Here is a 22,310-nt window from a genome sequence, read left to right on the forward strand (position 1 = left end):
GCCCCTCTTCACACACACTCCAAGAAAGTGAGACAGGAGAAGAACCTGTGGCTGTCTGGAAGGAGATGTCAGTCGAATCTTCAGTTAGGAAATGTGGCTTCCTAAACTAAATCAAAGCCTTAGTCTTGTCTCGGTCTCGATACACTCTGGTCTTGGTCATGACTTGTGGTTTATGTCGACGTCAACACTGACTACTATTATCTCATTTAATGCTTTTAAGGCAGACCCACCATCAAAACCTTCTACAAACTACAGACAACCAAATCTTAACCAGTAAGCCTGATATGTACCTATCCATATTCAAAAGAACATATGTATTACACTGTATGGTAGCATCACCTAAGTATAATGTTACACTAAATAAATAAAATGTCACATACCTTTGACTTTTGTAAAATCACAACTGATATTTAGCCTTTTAAGGGAAGAGGCCGAGATGTTGAACTGACCAAATGTACTTGTCTGAAATGGAAAATGTAGGCATATTGCAAAATGCTATCCCATTACTTTGTTATTGTCAATGATCTTAGTTATTTGAATAAACAGGAAATAAATTATTGTATTATAAGCTGTTTAGAGCTAAAGTTAGGAAGTTACCAGGTCATAATTCTTTCTTGAGTATCTATTTTATATTGCTGTGAAAACATCTCCTTCGTATTTATTGAAGTTTCTCACCATGACTACGTACATTTTACAAGCTTACATTTGAACACATCATTAATAAAGTTGTAATTTACAGTTTGAACGCACCACAATGATTTTAAATTAGAACGAAGAAGTTTTATTTACTTGTAATTATTTGTGTGTATTGAGTACTTAAGGAAATACAAAAGATTACATTGTAATATCAAACTAAATTTCTATGTAGTACATATTTGTATTGCACACAGCCACAATGGTATACATGATGAGAGGGAAGCACTGCAGTGAACAACTGCTGACTACCGAACATACTGAGATTTGATCTCAGCCTGTTCTTCCTGACTGGATAGAGAAGAGCAATGACTCCAAAATGCTCTGACTATTAATCATCCTGAGCGGCCTGTATGGTATGGGTACAGCCAACAGGAATGCAGGGGGGATGGGTTAATGTCAGCACAGCATGGCTGATATCATGCCAACAAATAACACTACAGCAGGGAGGCAAGAGGCTCTACTACGGCATCAACACATGGGCCGGTTTTTACACCTAAAAAAATATTTATGAATGAAACCAGCCTTTTTTCACTTACATCTGAAGATACCACCTCCACCTCCAACACCACCTCCAACACCACCTCCAGCGTTTCCTTCTCTACCACCCGACATGCCCCAACAACACACAGCTGAGGCTTAGTATACATATCACAGCATAGCAGGGAAGCTGCTGCACTGTCCTCCCCACCACTGATCACCACTTCCATGTCTGCTGTGATGGCAGCATCAGGGGACTCAACGTAATAAATAGTTATAAATCCTCCTCCCCAGGGGCATTGTTAAACCCACACAGTGGCCGAGCAGTAATAAAAAAGACTTGTGGCCAGTGTTAAACATCCCTCATATTATGTCCAGCTGCATCATTCTATATGAACACACAATTGCACACTGACACAGGTTTTAACCAGCGACATGGCTCTATGGATGGTAATGTCAGCCGGTCGATCCTTTGGTCCGAATGGAAATATCTCAATAACTATTGGAGGGATTTCCATGTGGTGATAGCTATACTTTTTCTCATGATTAGTTTAAGAGTTCAAGACTCATATTTGCAGACTCTTGTTTACATACCTTTCCATTTCCTGTTCAGGTGACTGTGTTGCATTCTTGAAACCAGGGAGGCTGCTCATGTCCACGTAACCGTCGGTGTCATTGGCAGAGGACATCACCCGACTGGTACGGTCAAAGAAGTCTGTGAACGGCGGCTGGCAGACGGGCCTCCGCTGTGGGACCTGAAGGTTCTCGTAGTCCGAGCTGATGGCGGGAACATTCTCATAGTCTGAGGTATCTGCGTTGGGGAAGGAGATGGAGCGAGGCTTGGTCAGGGGAAGAGGTGTGAAAGGCAAACGGGACCGTTCATCAAAGGACTCCACCCGGACAACACTGCGATTGAGAAAGGCCACAGAGTTCCCTTTTCTTTTGCTTTCCTTGTAGAGCAAGAAGGTGGAGGCCGGCTCTGATGAAACATGAGGTTTACTAGCAGAGCGTGAACTGAGCTGAGGAGAGCTGCTGAAGCTGCGTCTCTCTAGATCCAGCAGTCTGCTGGGCGTGTGGTGGTAGGATTCTGCTGAGGACTTAAACAAGGACGGGTTCACATCCACCGGCTTGCTCTCTGTTTTCCGCCTAAATTTAAGCATCAGAAAACGCTTAATGGAGGATTTCTTTTTCCTGTTTTTCTCCGATGAGTCTCCTTCGATGAAAAGCGAAGGGGAGCTCTTTGTGATGGGCCTCTTGGTGATGTAGGCCAGCTGAAACGGAGGAGGAATATCCACTACAGATGTCGGCGTGGACAGGCCACTGGATGACAGCGGTGAGCACCGTGAGAAGCTTCCTGATGAACAGATGGCACCTCCCTGTCTCGGGGATCCATCCCTGTAGCTGTAGACACCCAGAGGCATGTCCTGTCCCTCCATAGAGAGGGAGCGCGGGTACAGGGACAAATAGTGAGGTTTGCTGGAGCGCTTGTGCCGCGTTGAGCTTATCATGGGGCTGCTGCTCAGTGCAGGTTGTCCAATTCCACTCATGTAGGGCCTCTGAACAAACTGCCCTCCTAACTCAGCCACATTATTATTACCGCGATGTGACTGTGAGCAGGAGAGCATCTCTGCTGTCCTCTTATGAGAAGGAAAAACCTGTTCACCCTCTGAGCTGTGCCCTGGTTCCTCATAGAGGTGCTCGTCACTGATATCTAGTTCTGTGTCAGTGGTGTCCTCCAGGAAAGACACTATGTGACCCTCCAGGTCTTCCTCGAAGACATCCGAGTCACTTGGAGAAAGCAGCAGGCTTTCCGAGAGAGAAGATGTCAGCGAGGTGTCCGTGTCGGTCGGCACCGAGATGGATACAAGTCTGAACCTCGGCTGGCAGTCCACATGATCAAACAAGGCCTCTGGTGTCTGAGCTTCGAGTTCTTCAGTCATTTTCAGATAAGCTCTCACCTTATTTTCCTCCCTGTTGTAGCTGCTGTACTCAAGATGGTTACCAACCTCCACGTAATCCTCAGAGGACACACACTCTGTCTGTCCATTTACTGCTGTTTTCTCATATTTCATGGCTGATACTCCACTGTTGTTTACAGATGAAAGTGGACTCTGTGGTAGTCCATGAGCTTTGTTATTCCTTGATATCACCTCTCTGTTAATTATGTCCTCTGAGGAGACGTAGTAAGGCTCATGAGTAGGATCGTCCTCTACAGCAACATGTCTCTTAGTTGTGTCACAGGCCTGTTTCTGGTCATAAAAACTAATGTTCTGTTGGTTTTCGCCCTTTTCCTTCACTTTATGGCCACATTGAAACTTCAGGATGTTACAAGTAATGCCACAATCAGAAGCCGTTTCTTCTTCTTTCTCCTCTCTATCTGTGAGAAAAACGTGTTGTGTATCAGTGTCCTTCATGTTTCCATTGCTGAGGAGATAAGGTTCATCTGTGAGGGACTCAGTTAAATCATCTGCTGTACCGTCACCTGTTTCATCCTCATTGATCTGGAGATTTACATGCCTCTCCCTCATGTCTTGATTTTCAGCAGAATAGCAGCCTGCCGATTCATCAATGCTATTAACAGAGATGTCTCCCACTGAGAGGCCATCTGTGTCTGCCAGCGCCTCGCCTGCGTCACAACCTTCGCCGTCTATGTCCTCCGTCACGTCTGTGTCAACCATCTCCACTGCGTCCTCAGAGTCAGCAGTGAGCCCAGCATCACTGACCCAAAGTGTTTCCAGGGAGTCCGCCTCCTCTGTTAAAGCACTGTCAGTTAACTTCCAGTCCTCGTCCACCTTCTGAATCATGTCTTCTTCCTTTTCCTTTTCCTCCTCTGTCCCCTCTCCGTCCTCCAACCCATGAACATTATTTTGTGGTGATTTGAGGATGTAGACGTTAAATTGTTTCTCTGCTGGCAACCCGTCTGCAACCACTTTGTTGAGACTGTTCTCCGTCTCGTGCTCGTCATCAACCTCGCCATCTGAATTTAGTAAGCCGCCGTTGAAGCATCCTCCCTGGTTACCATTAAGCTCTGGTGTGACTTTAGGTTTTGGGGCTATAAAGGGTTTGGGACCCCTGGCTGCAGACATGAGAGGCGAGGGCAGCTTTAGGCTGGCGTGACAAACAAATCTTGGCTTTGGAGCAACAGAAGGCTTGGTGCAGTCTGAAAGAACAACAGGAAGAGGAAACTGTAAGATTACACGCTTTAAAATAACTTACACGTCATTTATATTGTGTCCCTTGGGCCTAAAACTGCTCAAAGATTCTAACTTTACACATAATACAATTTGAATAGTGTGTGTAAAAGTCACATTTAGATGATTATTACCATGATTTGTTGTAAGAAATCTAACTAATCTGGCAACCAATCAAATGTAGCTCAGCTGGAAAATACTTTCCAGAAATAGAAGGACAAAATATTTGTAATGAGTAATGTGTGATTTTACATCCTTTGATAAAGAATACGAGAAAAAAATCTAAGGGATTTCCCTGGTTCACTTCCTGTGATTCAAGTTAGAGAAACACCTCTCAGGGAGGCTGCCTTTACTTCTTAAAAAAAAAAAAAAGCAATATCATATAGAGACAATAAAAGGAACACATGTAATTCAAGTACATTTGATATCTATAACCCATGCACACCATTTGATCACTTTCAGAGAAGAACCTGAATAAGCTATAAAGACAATTGGGCTCATCATATTACGTTTCGAACAAACGAACAATGCACTCAAGATTTGCCATAAAGTGCAAGTATCTACACCCAAAACTAGAACAAAAAAATAGTTTTTAAAAGAGGGCATTACCTGTGGATGACTGCAATGTTTGCTTGACTTTTTACAACAAAATGAGCTCAATTGGTGCTAAAATCGCGCTGAAAGCGCTTTATTCTATCAGAAAGTCATAAAGTGAATAATGTATCAACATAACAATTAACACAGCCCTCTGCTCTGACATAAAGAAACACTGCGTTAATTAAACACTTTGGGTTGCTCCACATCCTGTTGCTACCGATGTTTTCCCCATGTCTCTTAATGCTGGCAACATATAGAATAACATACGACACAAATTAAAACTCTATGTCCAGCTGCCTTAATGATAATTTAATCGAAATACAGTAAAGACCAAGCAGTGAACTAGAGGTTTTGGTTCAACACCTTTACATCAACCCTTTACGTATTCAATTAATCTCACCTGTGTTCATTTTAGCGAAGCGACGTCTCCAACATCTCGTCCACGAGAGCAGCTTCTGTTCACAAAATGTTTAAAAACGTGTAAAAACGGAGGCAAACTCAGCGGAACTGGGCAAACAGAGAATGAGTGAGTGTGACTGAACAGCAGCTCTATCTCTTCCTCTGAGAGGGAAACCGCCGCTCAGCTGATCGCCTGTGAGTCTCACAGCGCGCAGGACGCGACTGGAAACCCAATGGAGGAAAAGACCAGGATCCCTGCTACACCAGCAGCAGGTCCAGTGTTGGAAATGTTAACATACAACTCAACACTGATGAGCCTTTATTACAGCAAAAGGGAAACTGGTACTGCAGCAACGGAGGTCATGTGAATGTTTTAATGGTGGCAACGTGAATTAAAGATCTACACACATCTGTGATTATTCTTATTAATGGCTTATAAATACATTATGTATTATTTACCATGAACAAATCCTATTTACCATGAACAAATACATTAGTTACAACTTTATAAATCACGCAATATTAGAGGAGTAGAGGTAGTGTATGTTTTTTTTTTAAACACAAGATAATATTACTTCCATTAAGTCAAATTATTTCCACAATTTCCGTCTGACGTTTAGATCTATATGATTAGGTGAGAACAATACATCCTCAGATCTCCGTTGTTCCTGGTATTATCATAAAGCTGTATTTCTCAGTATTACTGATCACGTCTCATTAAAAAAAAAGGAAATGATGTGTGATCTTAAATCGGCTCTCCCTTATTGATAAACCAGTCTTGCTTCCCTGTCTGATTGGTGCACAACAGGCTCTTTTCTACATAACAGGAAACTGCTCTCCCTGTTTCCTGCACAACCCAACTTCACATCCTTCAGTTTATGGACATCATGCTCACATTTAACCCCTCTGTGAATTAAATGTGACTCACTGGGGGTGAAGTAAGGGAAGCTATTTTTACTCAGCTGATGGAGACTTACTGTATTACACTAAAACAATATCTGTGCTGTGTGTTACAGATTCAGTAGCAGCCAGCAGAAGCATGAACATGGGGAGTGGCTGTGAGGGGGATCAGTACGGCAGGAACAGAACATAGGGAGTCAGGTCCTGGCCACAACACTGCCCGTCACATTGGTAAATGGACTGACCTCACACTTATAAGTTACCCTTTGTCAGGCCATGGCATATGATTAAATATAATAGTATACAGTGCATTACAAATTGCTCTAATGCTGGCCAAACAGCACATTGAGGAGTCTCCTTGTTAAGCAGAAGCTTTCCCAGACACCAGGCAGAGGATTTTGTGCTTAAGAGTCCTTCAAACACAATGATGAACAGTCTCTCCTCTTCTGCATCACACGTTAAGGTCAAACATCAATCCACAGCTATACACAAGGAAATACATCTAGGCACGTTACTCCACAGCTACTGGCATAGGATTGTCAATATTTTGTGTGTTAAACTGTCTATCTGTCCTACATGACCCAATGCAAAACACAAGTAAATACACTAACTCGCCCGAAATAATTTAAACAGTGAGGTACCAGAATACTTATTTCAGTGTTGTCACTAAAGTGTTCGGCTCATTGAAAAACATAATGTGGCTGCACCTTTGACCACCTTTTTGTCTGTGCAATAATTGTGTTTTCATATTGAGTCAATAAAGGGGAGGTGGGTGTGCTCAGCAGCACGAGAGAATAGCATGACATTTTTTGGAATGAGGGGGTGACCCAAAAAAAATCTGGCGATACAGTCAAGGAATGTCATGTAAAGAGCAGAACAAACAATGCGTCCTTCAATCCTTTCCGACCTCCCGAGCCCATTTGTTCTTAATAAAAATGGGAATCTCCATTCAATCACAAACATATAATGATATTTTTTCAAAAAGATTTCCTAAAACAGCTGGGCTCTGTAGATTGTTAGCGAACATTGCTCAAACAGGAGTAGATTTTTGCATTTTTTATGGACTATTTTCTCATGCGGATTAATCCACAATTGTGCTCTAATGAGTATTTGCAGCAACAGGACGGTGTTTGTGGGATAGACTCAAAATAAACTGCTATGTTCATGTTCACCGTATTGATAAAACAATGGAGCTCTATGGGACAGAGGAATAAACCCTATTAGGCTTTTGCTACACAAACAATCCTTGTTAGGATCAATATAGTGTTGTTTGTTGTCTCTTTATTGGGATTTGTCAACAAAAATAAAAATATAAAACATATCCAGCTTTAGCCTTTAATGTTATGAGCATTCCCTCTTAATAAATCTCTTGCCACAGGATGTAAGTGTGTGCCGATTCTTTAAACCGGCTGCACTTAATGGCCCTCTTCAAATCAAAATGAAGGTGTGTATTTATAGATTAGGAGTTTGAGTTTAGCAATACATCATGCTTTATCTATGTGGATCTTTCTCATAAAGGGTTGGGATGTAGGAGATCCAGGTCAGACATGTATACAGCCGTGATATATTGGATGTGTACAGTAACAGTATTGAACAATGTTAGTCTGTGTTTGCTAACAGATTAGAAAAACTGTCTCCTGTTTGCGTCAGGCGAGGAAAGAGTGCGTCTCTTCCTCTCTCCTGCTCTAAGGTGAAACAATAAGACTGGGGCTCAAAAAAGGAACTCCATCTTGATATACTCCTTCCTGTGACTGTTTTCAAGTCTTTCAGCAAAACTGGAGCACCGAGGGCGTAGTCACCAAACCTAAAGGATAACTACAGTTATTTTCAACCTGGGCCTCATTGCCCTACTTTTTCACATCATCGCAGGTTTATCAGGTTGTTTAAAAAGAATGACACTTTGACATTTCCTGACTAATTCTTGGTCTCCTTCCAATCAGTTTACTTTTACTTGTATTATATCAGAAGAATTAGGGTCCATGAACAGAAAAAGTTCTTAATGAGAAGGCAGCTTATATTTGGCATCATTGGGCAAAAAGTCAACCTTTCAGCATATTTTAATTTAAGTGGAACCTCAGAGTAGGCTCATCTGCAGCTCTCTCCTCGCTGTCCTAAGCCCCTCCCACCAGACGAGCACTTGCATATAAATGTGCTTCATACAGTAACCTGTACGAGTATTTGTCAATAATTTCAAACATCATCCTGCATCCACATCATTGTGATCCTGATGCTCTAATAAAAGCAGCAGTTCTATGAGAATAACCCTCCATTTTACTTGGCAAACGTGTGGGCTTGTAAACTCCTTTCAGAGGACATGCTGTGATTTGAGGCTTTAGTGAGCTAAATGCTAGTGAAGCATTTCAGAGATGGAGATAATGCTAACAGTATATCTTTCTGCAAGCCGCAGCCAGATATATGCAGGATATTCTGCAGCTGAATCAAGCCATCACAGAAGGGATGTGTATGCATATCTGCATTTCTAGCACAGCCAATGGGAACGCCGTCTTTCTGAAATGACCCGTTATTGGCCAAAGTCCCCATCACAGGATAGATTTCCTAAAGCCGGAAAACAGAGCCAAGAGGAGGTGCACAGGTCTAGTTTTTCTCAGATCTCTTGAATTACAGCATGCTGAAAGGTTATTATGCTATTTGTATGCATACTTAGTCTAACATGTCATTTTATTTTTTATTCAAAATACTTTCTTTAAATAAAGGATCCATGAGACACATGTTTGGGATTTTCTGAGGACAAACTGAAATATTAAAGGAGCTAAGTGAATATTACTGTAAATCCACACAACTTCCTACTTTCACAAAATATATAAGAAAACATAAAAAACACAGGAAAATATTGTTGACTTATGTTGTCTTTGGCAACAGTGAATCCTGTAAACTGTTGAGTATTTGAACCAGTAGGATGCAGGAACACACTCTTGTTCATGGTTGTCTAATTTTAGTTTCCCTTTGCATCATGACAAAGAAGAAAACACAGCTGGAGGGTTGTTTTTGTTCTTCTGTGAGAACCTCTGACAAGTGAACAATGGGATAAATTCTGATGAAAGAAATCTGTAAAAATAAGATTCATTACATAAAAGTTACATTTTTACATACACCAAATTCTATAAGATATGTGTTTCTGGTCTTGTGTGTTTAATTCCTTGCACAAATTGAGTTGAGGTAAGACAGCTATTTATCTTGGTAGAGACTAATAAAGGCATATAGCTTTAACGGAATAATAAAGAGTACTCTACCAATTTAGCATTGCACTCATTTAACATTCTTTGACTGTTTTTAGAGAAGGATCACATTCGATGAAGCAGAACATATCTGTTGTTTTTAAATCCAAGCTTTCTTCTTCCTCGTCAAAACCTGACAGCTACATTACCCACAATGCAATTTGCCTGTCAACAGTTCGATCAGTAAATTGGTTGATGTTATGCTTGCAGCAGCTATTGTAGCCTCGAGCTTCAAGCAGAGATGAGGAATTGACTGAATATGTAAATATATCATAACCATCAAGTGAGGTTTTTTACTTGAAGCTTCTGAGGGCATTCAGTGCCGCTTTGACGAACAAAGGGTGATATGATTAAGCCATCTGCGCTGTAAGGTTAATATTTTAATATGAAGCAAAGGTTATTATTATTATTATTATTATCTCTTAACACACTGTTGTTCAACGTATCTGCACATTCAGTACTTGTAAACTAGCTTCAACATGTCCTGTGCTGAAGGAATTCAACACCATAAAGCCCATTAAAACACTCGCTGAGATTTATTCATTGGCTTTGAGTTTCAGCAAATTAATCACTGTTGATTTAAATGACAGCTATTAACTGAAACTGAACAATAAATCCATCAGTTTGTTGTCATGGGAAGCATTCAGTCTAATGACCATATTAATGTGAGCACACATCACACATCATCATAAAACTGCATTGGATTAACCTGCAGATAAGTGAGTGGCGTGAGTGTGTTAGTATGCAGTGGACAAGACAGGTTCAACTTTTCAGGTGATGGAAGTGATTTTAACATAAGAATTAAAAACTACAACAACTCAGTTAAAAAAGGATGGAGTTAACCGAACAATGAATAAGACATTTTAAGGTGACCAAAAGGTTACATTTAAATTGTATGAACTAAAAACATCTTGTAAAGGGTAAAAGTTCTACCATGAACCCACGGACAACTCCAACACTATAGACAACGACATGGTAGCCACGGCCTAAAGTATACCCTGTTTTATGGTCCATTTTAAATAAGACCATAAAAAACATTATGCTGTATTGAAGAAGACCAGAAACTTGTGATTGAGACCATAAACTATACTGTAATAAATCAAATGAGAATAGGGTCATTTTCTCAGACTTCTTTACAAACTGACTTCTTTTTCCAACTAGAAGCTTTGCCCCCTGATGGCCATGTGAAAGTAAGAATTAAGGTTGAGGCACTTCCTTACGCATTGGGTTCACTTGTCAGACCCGGAGGTTGCTGCCTGGTCTAAGCACATTGATTTATCTGACTTTAGCACTTACAGTAAAACAATTACCGGGTTAGATGACTGATACTGCACTAGTCTCGTGTCTGTATGAAGCTACATCCTGCAGCCGGTTCACTTTTCTTAGCATTAAGACAGAAACAGTTAACCTAGGTCTGTTTCAAGGATAAAACAATCTGTCTACAAGCACATTTATTGCTCCATCATTAATGAACATATTTGGATATTGTTTGTTTAATCTGCATAAGGAAGTGTGAAAAGTGACATGTTGCGATGTCAGGGGTTCGACTGCCAGACTATTACTTGGTAAAGTTAGCAGGGAGCTGTCACCGCTCAGCGTCCCTTCTCTGCTGCCTCTCTCACTCACCTAATCATCTCAATCAGTGCACCTGTTAGTCACACCGCCTCATGAGCTCCATCACTCTCACATGTCCACTCCGCTGCACCTACTCTCTTCAGTAAGTATTTCAGCCCTAGCTTCTCGCTGCCAGACCTTCCTGTGTTTACCCTCGGACTGCTTTCCCATTGCCGACCCTGCCTGTCTTGCCCTCTGCCCCGGCAACCGCCATAGCCTTCTGACCACGAGATTAGCCTCAGCTTCCTACGGTCTCTGTTTGCCTTGTCCCGCTTGGTATTTCTCCATTGGGTCTCTCTACCTGAGCGGATCCAAGACAGTTTTGTCTGTGATCTCGGTCTACAATGAAGCCTTTCTCAACGATTCTGTGTCCGTCGTACTGCGTCCTATAATACGGGTAGATCAAATCAAGCATTCTGATTGGTTGAGAGTGAGTCAAGGGGTGTACTTTATTCAGCCATAAAGTACTGTACAGCCTGTTTACATTTAAAACGTTCCATATCAGTGCGCACTTAAAATAACAGGTAGATTTAAATTGCACGACCGTTAGTTGTCATTTCAAGCTTGACAGTTACCAAACATGTTTCATATAAACTTTGATATTTTGGGGTGAATGACTTTAGATGAGAATGTCAGCGGTGAATAATATATTTGTGGTTCCTGTTCCTGCTGTACAGTCAAACGTTGATACGGCTCACAATCAGGAGAGCAGAGCAGATAACGCTCTGAGAGCAGACTTGTTAGCGGAGAGCGAGTTCATAAAACCGGAAACTAAGATGAGGAGTGAAAAGGGTTTGATCACAAAATCGTGGTAATTTCCAGTGAGAGATAATTTGCGAGGCAAGTTCTTTAAACATCATGCGCGTCGGGCCTAACAACACCCTTGAACAGTACATTATTGACAATACAGTACTGCCTCTCGTACCTTATTGCTTAATTATGTATACCCGTTCCAGGGGCAGCAACTTCCTGGAGTCTTCCTGGCAGATTTAACAAACAAGACATAGTGTATAACCAGTTAGTGAGTTTTTGAGGTGTATGGAATTTGTTACCTTTATACAGAACCAGACTCGCTGTTTCTCCCTCTTTCCAGTCCCTGTGCTAAGCTGTAGCGCCATGTATACCATTCAGGTTAGAGCGCATCAATCTTCAATCAATCCTCTCCTATAACTCTCAAACAAGTGGAAATGCAAAAAGGTCAGAGCATGTCTTTAGTGAATACATTGATACCTCCACATTCTTTTTTCATTTTTTTCTAAATATTACTCCGACAATCACTATTTGTGCTTGTTTTTGTTTAATGTTGGAGCCACTGTGTGTTTAAAATCAGATGTTTATTTTGGTTTGGCAAACTGCCATTTAAGTTTCATTAATAATGAAGCGAAATGCGGGCGGGATGGAGTCTGGTTTTTAGAGGCAACATTAATCTTCTACTGCGGGGCGCATTGAGATGCAAGTAGCACCTTAACAGCCCCTGGATCTAACAATCAATACTAGCCATGTGACAACCGAGCGAGAAAGACTGACATCAGTGCTGCCAAGAGACACGGCTTCCTCCCTTTAAAGCAGCTAATCTAGACAAAATCCCTGATGGTCACATTTCACCATCAAACCTACCTCAGTGACCTGATAACAACACTGGGCACATTATACACTCTTATTATTCAGGATTCTTCCTCATGAGTCGGTCAGAATACACTCCCAAATATACACAAAATAGTTTTATTGATTGATGAAGATGTACTGAGTGATTTGCCTTCATGGACAGAGCAAGTTGTTTTTTCAAACATTTAACGTTATATAGTACTGTTAAATTGATATTAAGAGAGACACTAATGAAAAAGACAAAACACAAAAGTATCTGATCAAAGTAAACATTGGGACATCATTACACAGTTACGACTAGATAAGAAACAATCAAATAAACATTTATGGGGAAAAAACACCCTTAGTTATTTACGGGAAATCCTGGGCTTTGTCACATTTGTAACTACGCTAATAACAAAAAAATCCTGTGATTGGTGCATGAAAATATGACATTGCATTTTCTCAGCCCTGCTCACTTAAAAAGAGCACAAACAAAATAACAACTGTGTAAAATGAAGAAGGCAGAAGGCAGAACATTCTGTTTCCATGTAGGAACCCATCGCAGAGGAAAGCAGCCAAACAAGTATGTACAATTTGGCATTGTCAACACAATAGATAGTAAGTAACATGAAGCTTAACAACTTCATCTGTAACATCATCTTGATACGGTCAAGAAGGGGTGAATTGTCAAATGATTTATATGAAATTACTTTGAGTAACATGTCTATTTGTCCATAAAGTCTCCATAAAATTACACTCATATATGTAGTGTTTTTTATGACTGTGACATACATTTATTTCAAAGAATACTAACTGCAGGTATGGTGCATGCTGGGTGGTTTAAAGCAGGGAGAGTGCGAGTGGACTGCCAATGAGTCCACATCCCTTTCCTTGCTTTTTCACTCCCTTTATCCCTTTCACACCAGCAGAATTTATGAGGCCATTACAAGTGTGCATGCAGTGTCAACAGTGCCCAGCTAATATCTTTATCCAGCACCGTGAGGAACCTGTCAGACAACACATGCAGCACCCAGGAGACAAACTGCCCTCGAAGCTCACAGTTCAGTTGAAAACACACTTAATACATTCAACATGCCTCAGCATTTCAAACACATTATCTGGCTTAAGACAGCCACCAACTTAAATAATGAGTTCAGCCCAAGCCTCCAGTTATTATGAACACATCTGTTCATGAAAAGAGGAAACTGAAACCTGGTCAGACGCACACAGGAATATAATCAATGCAGTGCAGCTTACAACACACCAACATACAGAGGTGAACAGTATTCAAGTATATGCTAACAAATCAACAAATTGTATTGCTAGCTGTCATCACATGTCTGGACAGATTTAAAATCTTGTTTCCTGTATTAACTCTGTTTCTTCTCTGTTACAGATTTCAATAAATGTTTTGCATACTTTTAATGACTTCCCTAACCTGTCTGTGACTCTTAGCCACACCAAAGAGCTGGGAACTGTAGTTTTTAGTAAACATTACTCAGAGAGGGAAGATTTGGTGATCTCGTGAGTATTCACAGCAGCAAGGATTGACTCAAATTCAAATTACAGTGCCCATGTTCATCGTAATGAAGAAACACGTCAGCCAGCAGATGTGGAAAGCAACTAAGTACATTTATTCTGTACTGTAAGTACAATTCTGAGGCACTTGTTCTTTACTCAAGTATTTCCTTTTTATACTTCTGGAATTGGAATATTGTCATTTTTACTCTGACAGCTACATTCACTTTTCAGATGAGCATTTTACATAAAAAAAAGAAGTACAATAAGTTTATGTAATGAAATGCCTTCTTAAAGATAAACCTTCTTTGGCTTGTGGTCCCTTTTTGTCTAATTGAGGCTTCTTGACACATTTCAGATGTCTATGAGTTATTAGCAGTTTAACAAGTCCTGGGCAGTATGGACAAAAAACTAAAATCACAGTCTCTTTTCCCAAATACATCAAAATCATCATAGCGACGATATCGTAGCTTTGACTATTGGTGTTTTCACGAAACGTTCACACTAGAACATTTTGACAAATATTTATCAGTACTGTGAATATAATAAGGGAATTACATCAATTTACAGTCTTTAAAATCAGGACAAGTTACTTATGCCATATCACGATTTCCAAAATCTAAGAGAATATTTAGTCTCATACCACGATATCAATATCATATCTCCATCAGGTAATACAGTATGAAGTAGTTATAGACTACATTATTCCTGCATCAAGTTACATTTCTTCTACCCTTCATTATTACTCTTCAACCTTCCCCAAATGCCCATCTATTCTGGCATTGCACAACGCTTATTAAAATATTGCATGATATTTTTCCTCTGCGAGGCATACAAATGAATCTTGCCCCTGAGCCAGGAATAGCCTCTCGGCTGGTCACATCGCACCCTGGGCTTAAACCCCTGGCAGCTGAGGGCTTTACAATACAGCATTGTAATCCCAAAAAAGAACATTCTGAGCCTGTGTTACAAAGATGTATAACCTATATTAAATAGCTAAACTAGATTGTTTAGTATGGAAAGAATAGTTTATACTGTGTCTTGGAAGTCCACTACTTATCAAGATCTGGCAACATATTCTCACTTATCTCGACGAGACCAGACTAGAACATTTAGTACTGGCCCAACAGAAAAAAAAAGGCTGTGGTTTGAGGTATGTGATATAGTGGCATCAACGGTAAAACACTACTGGTATCCATATAGTTTGCAATATTAGCATGGAGAATACGAGATGATCACATGTAGGTGATATGCATAATAATACTACTATTATCTTTTGGCATAATGGAAACAGTTTCCCTTTTCTTCTACTGTTTTTATTGTTGTATACCTGTATGTGTTGTTGTCTAAAGTGTATAGGTAATAACAGTGTAGGACATTAGATGTATCCTGTATGAGGGTTGGGGGAAGGGTTTTGAGATCCCCCAATTGCCACCAGGTATTTCGCACACTAATTAACAGTCTAATAATGTCACATATATCAGTCACAGAGGCCATTTTTCTATGTAATTTGTACTTTGACTTTTGATACTTTAAGTATATTTTACTGATATACTAAGTGGGACTTTGAATGTAGAACTTACTTTTAATGGAGTGATTTCAAACAAATATATTGACACTTTTACTTAAGATAAGGATCTACACTTCCACTACTGTGAGTAACAATGCGGCTCAATTATGTGTTTTAATAGATGCTGTACAACAATGGAAGTCTGTGGCAGAGAGGAATACTGCATACAGCATTAGGCTTTGGATACACAGGCAATGCTCAGTATGATCAATCTGTGGTTGCATTTTGGTATTTTTGGAGGGATTTATTGACTTTAAGAGGTATAGGAAATTGCCAATCATATCCTTTAATATTTGAGAATGTTTTCTTCTTTTATGAAATGATAAAATGGGTTTGGCAAAAAGCATAATTATTTCTCAAAGTAATGTATCGGTATTGAGACCAAAACTCAGGTCTTGTATTGTAAAATATCATACCCAGACTCAATGTTAACAATATGTGGTCAACAGAGAGCAAAGGTATTAAATACAACATCAATTCAGCCGCCCGATGTTGTGACTTGAACTGCAGCCGAAAGCCGCCATTAGAGACTCCACGGGGCCTTTGTCCCTCTTTCTGTGATCCATCTGCTGCTGGGGAGACTGCAGCAGGCCTACCATCAAGCTCACTGGCACCAGTATGTTTTGCATGTGTCTGTTTGACACAACACAGCAGGAGTGGCATTATGGCCCGGTGGCAAGAGCGGCTCAATAGCTGCGGCAGCATTAGCTCTCATTACGCACACACCAGCTCATTACGGCTCACCGTGGGGTGATGCTGACAGAGGGACACGGGCCTCCTCCTGAAGAACATTGCTGCACAGTGTGGCGGTGGCGATACACACCAGTGGAAGATGCTATTCCCTGATGGACCATTAAAGAAGCCCACAGCATCAAAACAGTGCTCTTATTGAGCAGTGTGGGGTGTTGAGGCAATAATGTGCTTTAATTGTCTGCTCTGTGGACGCTGCTCTGATTTGAAAGAATGTGGTCAGACAAGTCTCTTGTTTTTTTATCAGTAATTCTATTATGTGCAGATTTTGTCAACCAAATTTTGAAAAATGTACTTTTTTAATTGTTCATTTAAGGCAACAATATTTATTTTGTATTACATTGTAGTTGTAGCAGCATGAGATTTACGAGCAGTGTTTTTTGTGATAACTGTAATAATTGTAGCAGACAAGTTAGAAACTAGCTGCCATGCTTCTCTTTGTATCTTTATATCTCAGTTCCTCTCTACAGATAAACCTCCTGCAGCGCTTCACAGCTGAGATAAGCACACAGAAGAACAACTTGCATCCCAAAGCGAGAATCACGTCACGTTCAAAGGAAATGAAACCGACCAGCTTTCCATCTCAGGTGGTACAGAACAAAAGGTGAAGTTAATTTAAATGGGAAACCTGCTTACGCATCAGAAATTAAATGTATTAAGCTCTAATGAATGTTCGATTTTCCACTTGTCTCTTTCAGTCTTGCTGGACCTCACAAAAAAGCCCCCCTGTTGTTTTATAACCTCACTGAAAAACTAATTTCAAAGTTACAACTTATCTAGCAGCTTTTTTATGTTGTCTTGTTCTAGTGTATTTGTCTTTTTAAAACAATTTCATAATTTATAACTCAAAATATCCCATTTAAAATGTTGGACAAAATCCAGAAAAATTGGCTTTATTTCCTTATCTGTCCAAAACAAATTCTTCGTCCCAGTTTTTTTAGTTTCCCAGTTATGTGTTGTGTATGTAAACATCACATCCTAGTTTTGACAAAACCTTCCAGTACAAATTCAAAAATAACACGTTTGCATTTCTGATCAGGGCTATTTTTTTCTAAGAGTGTGTGAGAAAACTTGATGGGAAAACTGCAGTCTCCCTTTAACGAGTTTTCTAAATTTGTTTGATGGCTCAATATGCTTGATTTTACTGATAGAGCCTTAATGGCCTATTATCCTTAATGGAGCCAGTGGTATTCCCTTTATTCCCTTCACTTGCTTTTATGTTCATGTCTAAGTTAAAGAAGAATCCTAAACTGATCCAATTAGCTCAAAATCCTGTCTTTTTGGGCTATTATTTTCCTCTTTTGGTGACTAGTAAAATTGCACTGCTCTTTTGTTGAGTAACCCTTCCAACATCAAAGATTCATCCAGCTTAGTGAACTAGTTGCAGAATGTGCTCTGGGATCGACAATTTATGAGTTTGATTCCCTCTCCCATCTTGTGAGTCCAATCCCCAGTTGGGCCATTGAAACTCTGCATCATAAAACTTATCCAAGAATTAAAAAGCCTTTTCTAGACGAGTGTCTTATCTGAGCTCGTAGCACATCTGGGCCTCAATGGAGTTACGCCAGCGGTGCAGACTCTGTGTCATGGTACAGTACAAGCAAAGCGTCCCCAGGAAGTTGCTGCTCTCAGCCAAGAAATAAGTAGAAACACTTACGGTTGTGTACAGATTGAACAAACAAGATACAACGTGTTAATCTGTGAGCTTTATTGAGCCATTGGATGTTTTTTTTTTTACCCTTTGGACAAAGTCAGGCTAGCTGTTTCCCTCTGTTTCCAGTCTTTGTGCTAAGCTAACTGGCTGCCGCTTCCTAATTAACAGACAAATAGGAAAATGATATCAATCTTCTCATCTAACTCTTCTAGAAAGCAAATACGCATTTTTTTCCCAAAATGTTGAACTATTCATTAAGGATTATCAATCTGTCAATGTTAACGCTCCACAAAACCAAATAGCCCTGTATCCTTTTACATACAGAAATACATTTCAAGAGAATTTAAGGTTCACTTACCTAATTTGATTAACTTGACTTAATAGTAAAGCATTTTTGAGGACATTACTTATTTTTAATCTTATTGAGGAGAGCTTTTATTTGCAAATAATGAAATTGCATGGACTGTACATTTGCTATTTTAGGTGTTCTGGGCAGCTGCAGTTTTTACATTTTTGTTTTAAGAATTGGAGGTTCATTTACTAGTTACTAATAACAGAAAAACTCACCTGCAAACCTCTTTACTTCTCTACTGTATCTACATGTAATGTAATATCTATGAGGTCTGTGAAAGGGTGCATTTTATCGTCTTACCATGTATGAAAATTCATTTTGCTTGTAGAGGGTGTAAACATCACAACGTATTGTTCTGACCATTCCTTAGCTACCTTTCATCCCAGTAAAGTGTCATTAACCAGGGCCAGACCTCCTACTTACTCCCTCTCTGGATCTAGGACCTCCAGTACCATTAAGACAACATTGATGGCCTGCTCATGTCAAGAGGACATAAGACCGGATTACTGAGGAACAAGTGTCAGACCTTGTAACCTTCCTCATAGAGGTTTCACTAGCCAACTAATAGTAGTTGTAAAACATATTAACTGTAAACTGAGACCTGTGTTAGTGAGAAAGTAGATCTGAACAGTGCATACTCAACTGCTGGTCAAACAGATAATGCTTTGCAAAAATATATTGATAAAAATAAACTACTTGGAAAAATCACATTAGATCTGAAGCTGTTTCCACAAGCTGAAGGTCATTTAATTTCTATTATGAAAACAGCAGGTTGCCATTTTCCTCAGCCACAGCAGGATTAAACTGCCACAACTAAATGCAGAGATCATTTGTCAGTGCAGCTGCTCCCTGAGAGGAGGGCAGATCCGTCAATGAGACACTCCTTCCTGTCCCTAAAAAGTGATTAGACTCAGCAAAGTGGCGAGTCAGCAAGTGAAATTAAGCTGAGAAGATGCACATTTGTCTTAAGTCTATTTTAGTTATGAGTGCGGTGGTAATTCTACACAGAGGAGGTGCATTTACACATATGGGGTCTACAGCCATATAGCAACTCTGCAGTGCTTTGAGCTAAATGCTAACGTCATAATGCCAACATGCATGCAATGCTAACGCTAACATTCTGATCTTTAGCATGTATAATGTCTATGTTCGCCATTCGTATTTAGCATTGCAAATTTGGATTCTTGACATGGACATGCAGTTGTGTGTAATTTAATGGCCATCTATTTAATAGCTGTTGAGACATTAAACTCAAAACCACAAATGTTAGCTTTTGGATAATGTTGCTCCTGCACAAATTGTATATCATTAATTTCTATCTTACTTTAGATATAAGATTGTGTCAGGTATGTCTTGTCTTATAACTATCTTTTTAAAAGCAAATAACATACTATGGTTCCTCTGGGAACCATGAACATGTGAACAAAGATTATGTTAAATCCTCCAATAGATATTGAAATATTTCCGTCTGGACCAAAGTGGTGGATGGGCCTAACTGCCTCTGTGTGCTGTTGTGAGTGCAAACCATTCCATTGTAAACCTCATTAAAATGGGCTTGTCTTTATTGTTATGGGTATTGCAGTCTGTACTGCAGTTTGTATGCATGTAAGGACATATTTAAATCCCTGTATGACTATCACTCTGTGAGGTCTTGTCACTGTATCAGCATCATCTCACCTCTGAGGCAGCACATTTACTCAGGCAGCAAATTGGCTTCAAAAAGCTCAAAACAAACACAAGTTAGTTCTCACACACACACACACACACACACACACACACACACACACACACACACACACACACACACACACACCTGGTATAACTTGAGGTTGCAGGAACAAATAGGGAAATAAACGCAGTGTTTAAGGTCACAGTATGGTCAAAGATCCACCAAACAGGAAGAAAACCATGAAAGGAGACCCACAAACTAACAATTCTCCTGCTGGAGAGTAGAAGGAACCAAGTGATGCAGAAATCATGCGGAATAGCTAATTTAGAGGATAATGGGGAGATTTGGTCTTTAAACTGTGGTCAAGTTGTAGTTATTCTTACTAAGCAAAATACTGGCAGCTATCAACTCCTCTGAATAGTTCCTCTCTCGTTTCCTGGCGTGTTTCAGGTCCCACATGGATCCTGTGGACCAAGACAGGGGCGGAGGTCGATGTCAGACAATTGACGGTGTCACATTTCAACACATGTAAACTAACGTAATTTAAAGCCTCCGTGTCTGAATTTACTTTATTGATGCATTTGATTCTCCTTGGCAGGACTCAGATGTTCTGCCGGTAGGCGACTGTTTTGTCAGTATAATTGCTTTGATTACATTGGTAAAATTCCAAGAGTTATTCTCTCATCTTCTACTGAAATATATTCCATCTGGACATCACACGGTGCTCTTTAAAAAAAAAGGTATTCACCGGTCACAGGGTAATCGATCACCTTAGTTTTGAGACCTTGGTTTTGAGTTTCTCGCTTGTAGCTGAAGATAAATGTGTTCCTCTCGAGCATTAATTTTCCCACGTCCATTATGTGGATGCCACTCTGAAAACACCGTGAGGTGCATGTGAGAAGGAGCTGAAATTATTCAAAGTGAATTCAAATTCTCTTCCCTGTATTTAGGAGCTGACATTGTTAATTTGAAACTCACCAGCTCATGTTCCCACAGGGACTGGACCTGGCACAGATCTGTTGGACTGATGGAGGAGGTGATGCAGAACCCCATGATGAGTCCGGTCCGGCACCAGGGAGCAGCAATGAAGCGGTTCAGTTCAGGTTACTAATGGATTACACTTCAGCTGACCAGTAAAACCCTTTTGCACCCATTTCACAGAAAAGGACATTTCTGAAACAAAACGCACTCACAACTTCACCCGCTGCCTTTTCACAGCTGCCATGACTTAACATGACAGCGACAACAGAGACATTTGCAATTCAAACACTCGTACATCGCTCATTATTTAGAGCCAAAACGATTTAACGACTGACAGAAAAATAATCTGAAAATGTTTTTGATAAACAATAAATGGTTTAAATCAGTTCTTAAACAAAAACGTCTTTCTCAGGTGTAATAATTTGCTGCTTTTCTTTTTCTTGTGTGAGAATACAGTGAATATCTTTGGCTTATGGATTGTTGGAAGGAAAACTTAAGACATTTGAAGATGTCACCTTGGAGGGAGTTACAACGTAACAATTACAAATGTGTAAAACAATCAGCTGATTGATCGACAATGAAAATAATTGCATCACTATAATGATGTTAACATGTTAATTAACAGTTCAGATAGATCTCAGCAGATGTTCTCACAATGAAGGTGTGCAGGTCCACCTGGTGGATAGATGTCCATACTGCAGCTCAATGTCCAAACACGCCCTCTATCAGGCATTACACAAAGATCTTCCGAGGTGAAGGCTTTATTTGTTTAAGACTAAATTAACAAGTTTTTCGCTGTGACAAAAAAGAAAAGAAAAGTCTAAACAATGTCCAGTTCAATTCCTGATATTTATTAAATTATAAAACTCCAAGGTTAGAAGGTGTGTGCTGCTGTTTCTGTGATTTCCTAAAAAAGAAAACAAACGGAAACAGCAGCATTTACACTCTGAGTAGGAAGCAACTACACGTTAAATATGACATTTTAGAGATCAGGTGTTCCTGTAGAAGGACAGCATGTCGTCCAGACTCTCAGGCGGCTGCCGGGCCTGGCTGAGGTCAACGGGCTCCTCAGGCTGAGGCTGGCTCTGCTGCTGAGGCGGATACTGGGGTTGATACTGG

At 40.1% G+C, this 22,310-nt stretch overlaps 2 protein-coding genes across 2 annotated transcripts in view; both read right to left on the minus strand.

Annotated features, from left to right (window-relative positions):
- fgd5b (FYVE, RhoGEF and PH domain containing 5b) overlaps positions 1–21,263 on the minus strand; it is a gene marked incomplete at its 5' end in the record, with an annotated part of 33,448 nt that extends 12,185 nt beyond the window's left edge. Inside the window, 4 exons of the mRNA XM_079218733.1 lie at positions 1,768–4,333; positions 20,594–20,674; positions 20,959–21,082; positions 21,189–21,263. Of these exons, the coding sequence (XP_079074859.1) occupies positions 1,768–4,333; positions 20,594–20,674; positions 20,959–21,082; positions 21,189–21,263 (2,846 nt within the window). The remainder of the gene's footprint in view (positions 1–1,767; positions 4,334–20,593; positions 20,675–20,958; positions 21,083–21,188) is intronic.
- A 769-nt stretch (positions 21,264–22,032) lies between these two features.
- Positions 22,033–22,310, minus strand: part of ccdc174 (coiled-coil domain containing 174) — a 6,059-nt gene continuing 5,781 nt past the window's right edge. Inside the window, exon 11 of the mRNA XM_079218734.1 lies at positions 22,033–22,310. This exon is cut by the window's right edge and continues 613 nt beyond it. Coding sequence (XP_079074860.1) covers positions 22,181–22,310 — 130 coding nt within the window. The 3' untranslated portion in view covers positions 22,033–22,180.

The sequence above is a fragment of the Taurulus bubalis genome, assembly GCF_910589615.1.
Source record: "Taurulus bubalis genome assembly, chromosome: 5".
Lineage (NCBI taxonomy): Eukaryota > Metazoa > Chordata > Actinopteri > Perciformes > Cottidae > Taurulus > Taurulus bubalis.